Below are 6,000 nucleotides of genomic sequence, written 5' to 3' on the forward strand. Positions count from 1 at the left end.
TATTATGGAGAATTTCCAACATACACCAAAGTAGACAGAACAGTACAATGAACCTCAAGCACACATCACCTTGCCTCCAAACCTTAGATAATATGGCCAGTCCTGCCCCATCCACATGCTCATCTACTTCCTCCTCTTATATTATTTTTTTTCTCTTATGTTATTTTGAAGCAGGTATCAGACATCATTTCATTCATAAATCTTTTCCTATACGTGTCTCTAAAAGATAAGAATCACCCCCACCTTTTAAAACATAACCACAATATCACTTTCACACTAAAAAATTTAACAATAATGTTTTCATATCATCTAGTGTATATATTTCCAGTTGTCTAATAAATGAAATTTTCAAAATGAATTAGTGTCAAAGTAAGGACTACACATCATGATTGAAAAATATCTTTTAGTCCCTTTTAATATACAGTGTCCCTCTCCCATCTCTGCCCCTTGCAATTTATTTGTTGAAGAAACTGGATCATCTTTCTGGTCGTTTCCTATAGTTTAGATTTTGATGATTATTCCTCTATCCTCTTTATTTCCTACAGATAGGTAGTTGGATCAAGAGAGGCTTGAACAGATTCAGGTTTGATATTCCTCCCCCTCCCGGTAAGGCTATTTCATAGGGAGTGTTCTGTTCTTTCATCAGGTGGCACATGATGCCAGTTACCTTTCTGTGATATTAGCAACCAGTGTTGCTCAATGAGTTCATTAAGAATTACAGAATGGTAATCCTGTTATTCTTTCTTCATTTATTTGCTAGAATACTTCTATATAAAGAGAAATTCCTTTCATCTATTTAGTTATCTTATGGTATAGTTCTTATAGAAAAGGCAGGGTAAATGCTCAGTTCTCTCCCCGTCCCCCTTTTAAACCAGTTTTCAGAATAATGAATTAATTCACTGTCATCCTCAAACTGTGATCAGTTAATTTATCATTATGAATTCATGGATTTAAACACATTAAATATATTTCAATTTACTGCACTTTTCTTTTAATTCGTGGTCTAATAACGTTAGTCTAATGGATCTATTGTTGGCTACCGAGAGCCACTTCAAGTTGGCTCCTGGGTTCTTTTGACATGACCCTTGTGGTTGCTCTCTGAGTGATTATGCCACCAACTGGATATTCATTTGCTTAATTTTTAAATTTTCATTTTTAGGGATTGTTACTTAAATTAAAAATTTTTTGTTTAATAATTACATAAAATATTTACGTAGTTCCAAAGTCAAATGTATAAAACAAGGTAAATTCAAACAAGTGTAGTTTTTCTCCATGTCTGTTCTACCTGTTTCTTTCCTCCCTTTATAGATAACCATTTTTTCAAATTATTGTTCATTCATCTATTATTTTTTTAAAAATGTAAACAAATAGGTATATATATCTGCATCTCCCCTCTTTAATAATTATAGCTTACAATATGTATCCTTTTTTCTACCTTATTCTTAACATTGTATCCTGGAGATTATTTCATAGCAGTATTTAGAGATAGTCTGCACTCCATTTTTCAAGCAGCATAGTACTCTATTGTATGGATGCACTATAGTTTATTCAACCAGTCCCCAATTTATGGACATTTGAGTCTACTCCAGTTTTTTGATATTACAAATAATCCTGCAATCACTAGTATGGTACATGTCTTTTTACATATTGCTCATGTTCCTGTGAGATAGAATCCTAGAAGAAGGATCGATAAATCCAAGAGTAATACCTGTGTAACTTAGCTAGATAACGTCAAATATCCCTGAATAGGGGTGTGCCCCTTTGCGTTCCCATATGAGAGCTTTCTTTTCCCTACAGCCCAGCCAACAGAGAATGTTGTCAAGCTTTTGCATTTTGCTGGTCTAATACAGGTGGGGACGTACGCCAGTGTTGTTTTAATATGCATTGCTCTTATTTTAAGTAGGACTTGCATTTGGCTTAATTTTCCTTATAATAAGAGTTCACTAACTATTACTAATTAATTTGAGGTTTTTTTCTTTGTCTAAAAGAATGTAAGTGTGGGAGATAAAGTTCTCTATGGTCTCTATGGCATAGTGGAACATAGTGGCTCAATGAGAGGAGGCCACTACACCGCTTACGTGAAAGTGAGAACACCCTCCAGGAAATTACTGGAACATATCACTGGAAAGAAAAATGTACCTGGTATGCCATCCTAAGTTTATTTTACTCTTAAAAACAAATGAATTCATTCTTCCTTTTCTGGAAGAGGTAAGTTCTTTCATGGATACTTCAAGTGAATTCACTTTAAGTGAGGAAAACCTTTAAGAGTACCTAGATAATCTTAAATATCATAAAACTGTACCCTTCAGGTCATGTGAAGTGACACCCAGTTTTTCAAGGTGTTAAGTCATCGTGTATTGCAGTGGAATAGCATTTTATTTAACAATACCAATAGTTTTTAAAGACATACCAGGTCCTCAGACTAGAGTTGGAGTTGAAAATTTGCTTCGGGGGGCTTCCCTGGTGGCGCAGTGGTAGAGAATCCACCTGCCGATGCAGGGGACACGGGTTCGTGCCCCGGTCCGGGAAGATCCCACATGCCGCGGAGCGGCTGTGCCCGTGAGCCATGGCCGCTGAGCCTGCACGTTAGTAGCCTGTGCTCCGCAACGGGAGAGGCCACAACAGTGAGAGGCCCGCGTACCGCAAAAAAAAAAAAAAAAATTTGCTTCGGCAAACTGTGTATTTTCTTCCTTCTCTTTTAGTGCAGATGCACTTTTCCTTGAATAAATAAATATTCATAAGACTATCTAATATTTCACTAGATATTTAAAGTAAATGATACTAATATTAACGCTTTGAAAGAGTTCATTTTGGAAGTTGTTTAGCCCAAGAAGAAACAGCCTTATGCAATAAAGTCTAGCATTAGAGTTTGTGATAAATGTGTTGTCTTTAATGTAAAGTCAGAACATACTTATTGTAAAATTATATTTCTTTTTGTTTTGTTAGGTTTGAAAGAACCTGATAGTGAATCACCAGGCCAGTGGGTCCATGTTAGTGACACTTACGTGCAGGTGGTTCCAGAATCAAGAGCACTTAGCGCACAAGCGTACCTTCTTTTTTATGAAAGAATATTATAATGATTTGTTAACTGTTAATGGTAATGATTATTTAGATCACTTTTATTTTAATGCTGCAGCGATAACCATTATATGCAATGTACCTTTGTAGTCTTTTCTGTAGGAATAGCATGTCCCTCAAATGCTCCTGAACATGTTTACCATTTTGGTGAATCCTTTTAAAGTAAATTAAATTTACTAAATGCTTTCAAAATTATATTCTTAAAATAAATGTAAACACATGTTTTTAAAAACATATTTGTCCTGGAAAAAAAAAAAACAGAATTTACAGTAGTAGAGGAAACTCCTTTATAATGTGGCTTATTACTATAAGCATTCAGAAATGATGCTGGCTAAGTCAAATCATTCCTTAAAACAGTGTTTCCCAAATGTGAGTCAATACCACCTTTCTGTTTTCGTATATAATGTATATATATCTCCTATGCCATTGTTTACTTATTATTTTTAAGCTTATTTTTTAGCCTTTTTAAACCATAGTCTTATTTTGAGCATATTCTACATTTTATGTGCTAGTTACATTTTTTTCTAATAAACATTAAAATAAATATATAACTAAAGAAAAATTGCTCATTCATGTAGCACTTCATTAAAAATCATCTCAGAGCTATCCAGTGGTATATTACACTCCCGTGTGGGACACATTGCTATAACATATACTTACACAATTGGCATACTGACCTTGTCATATTTTGTATGATTCAACCATATAAAAAGGTACCACTGTAGCTTCAGTAATATGGATTTACAAATAATATACTGGTTAGCTTATTGCTTTGAGGTTTTGAGAACTGGAAAAATACTGAAATATTTTATCAACATATTATTTGCAGCCTATTCATGATGGAGTTGAGAATAATTTGCAAGTGATTAGCCAAAGTCAAAATATATTTATAGATAATTGTTACATGCAGAATTGGTAAATAGAAGTTGTTAATCCATATGGGATCGTAGGATACCTTTGAAATGTAAATTATCAAATCATATTTGTACATGATAGAGAATTCTATTCTTATTATGCTTAATAGGAAAATGTAATACATTTTCTAGTTCTGTAGATCAGTAAATATTAATCATGGTTTTGGGGTTTTGAGATCACCTTTTGTCTTCAGCAAGCATCATCAGTAAGTTCATATAGGTTTAGTTTTTATTTTAATGGAGCATAAAGTTGGCATTTTGGATTTTCTTTTTAAATAATTAATAGCAAACATATGGTAGTTTTTCCCCCCTAGAAAACAAATTATTAAGCTGTCAAAACTTGGCATGAAAACGTTACCATTACTTAGGCTTAAATTTTTTTAAAATGACTACTTTGGTGTTAATTATTAAATCAAAACACATAACTGCATGGTTCAAGCATCCTAATCATTAGTGCTAACGAATGATAGTACAGGCAGATGCTGGGTAAGTGCCTGGTCCTAGTTCATTCTCCTCTTGTTAAGGAAGGATAAGAATAATGGCTGTAGTTAATGTGTGGAAATATTTAACGAAGACTCTCACCCTTCTTAATATTTAAGTATATGTAATATTATCAAGGTTACCAGTGCCGCCTTTTGATATATGGATGAATGGAATTGTGATTAGTGTTAAGGATGGTAATAATATACAAAATTCAGAGCTTAAAAATGTCATTGCATAAATTGTATTTTTAAGCTGTTGAAATTTCAATAATAGTGATTTTCTTGATTTTTAACAGTGAAATGATGGAGAAATGTATCTTTATAAGTTAACCTGTAAACTCAGGTTGTGTCCTGTAAAAGGTAAACAGTGTTTAAAGTGTTTTCTGTTTAATTGCAATGCGTTAACATTGAAGACTTCAGTACCAGAGCAGTGAAATTTTTTGAAAACTATTAGTTAATCCTCTTTATTCAAGTCAGCTGTCTTGGTAATGACAGTTACCATCCCCTCCCCTAAATGTAAATATTAAATTGTCTCATTTTTCTCCTAGAAAAGATACCATTAAGAGGCATGCACTTTTCATTGGATGGTCACCTGCTTCTTGTTTCATTGATAGATGGATAGATGAAAGAGAGAAAGAAAGAAAGAAAGAGGGAAAGGAAGCAAGAAAGGAGGGAAAGAAACAAGACCATTCTTTTCTGTTGCCTCTTGGCTTATCCCTTACAGAGTTAAGTAGAGATGGTAAGTGATAGGTGAGGGCAAGAATCAAGGAAAGTGCCTACTTCCTCTTTTCGTTGGATGCCAGGAAATGAACTAGTGCTAAATTTATCAGATTAGGAGATCTTTTAAGCTTTATTCTGAATACCAGTTAAGACTGATTTTTCATTAAGTGAGTGCTATATTGTAGCTTCAGAACATTACCTCAGTACTCAAATACTACAGTAGTTTTTATGCTTAACTTCACATTTATTCATTAAGTATATATTTATTGAACATCTACTAAGGGTCAGGCCCTGGGCTGACACTGTTTTAACATGTTTTAAAATGAAGAGGCCTATGTAAGTTTTAGACATTATTCTAGAAGTAATAAGATACTTTTATTTTCATTTCCACAGTGTTAAATGAGTTAATTCTGAAATCTGTTTTTTTATGGCCTAAAGTTTATGAATGCTTTGCTTGTCCAGGTCTGCTGGTAATGGAATAAATTTGATTTTGAGATCTAAGAATTTCCTAAAGATAGCTTTTGTAATAGAGAAAGTATGTTAAGTTACACATGGATCTACATTTAAATTTTTGTTTTTATTTTGAATATTTCCAAAGCACATTTGCAGGGGTACTAAATTGTGAGCTACTTTAGCAACAGTGGCTTCCAGATGACCTCAGGAAACAGTACAAATCAGTGAGAATGTTTACAGATCCTCAAAACAACTACTATAGTGTTTGGCGAAATGAATTTAAGAAGTAAAACAGAGGGCTTCCCTGGTGGCGCAGTGGTTGCGCGTCCGCCTGCCGAGGCAGGGGAACCGGG

At 33.9% G+C, this 6,000-nt stretch overlaps 1 protein-coding gene across 8 annotated transcripts in view; it reads left to right on the forward strand.

The window, feature by feature from the left end:
* USP45 (ubiquitin specific peptidase 45) overlaps positions 1-5,994 on the forward strand; it is a 67,503-nt gene extending 61,509 nt beyond the window's left edge. For 5 of the 8 annotated variants that reach the window (XM_007101123.3, XM_055087601.1, XM_007101122.3 and 2 more), the window contains 2 exons: positions 1,989-2,142; positions 2,947-5,994. In XM_007101123.3, coding sequence (XP_007101185.2) covers positions 1,989-2,142; positions 2,947-3,077 — 285 coding nt within the window. In that variant the 3' untranslated portion in view covers positions 3,078-5,994. Of the gene's footprint in view, positions 1-1,988; positions 2,209-2,946 lie in introns of all 8 variants that reach the window. The other 3 variants (XM_055087605.1, XM_055087602.1, XR_008618395.1) reach the window with 2 other exon arrangements.
* The last annotated feature ends 6 nt before the right edge of the window (positions 5,995-6,000 follow it).

The sequence above is a fragment of the Physeter macrocephalus genome, chromosome 10 (assembly GCF_002837175.3).
Source record: "Physeter macrocephalus isolate SW-GA chromosome 10, ASM283717v5, whole genome shotgun sequence".
Lineage (NCBI taxonomy): Eukaryota > Metazoa > Chordata > Mammalia > Artiodactyla > Physeteridae > Physeter > Physeter macrocephalus.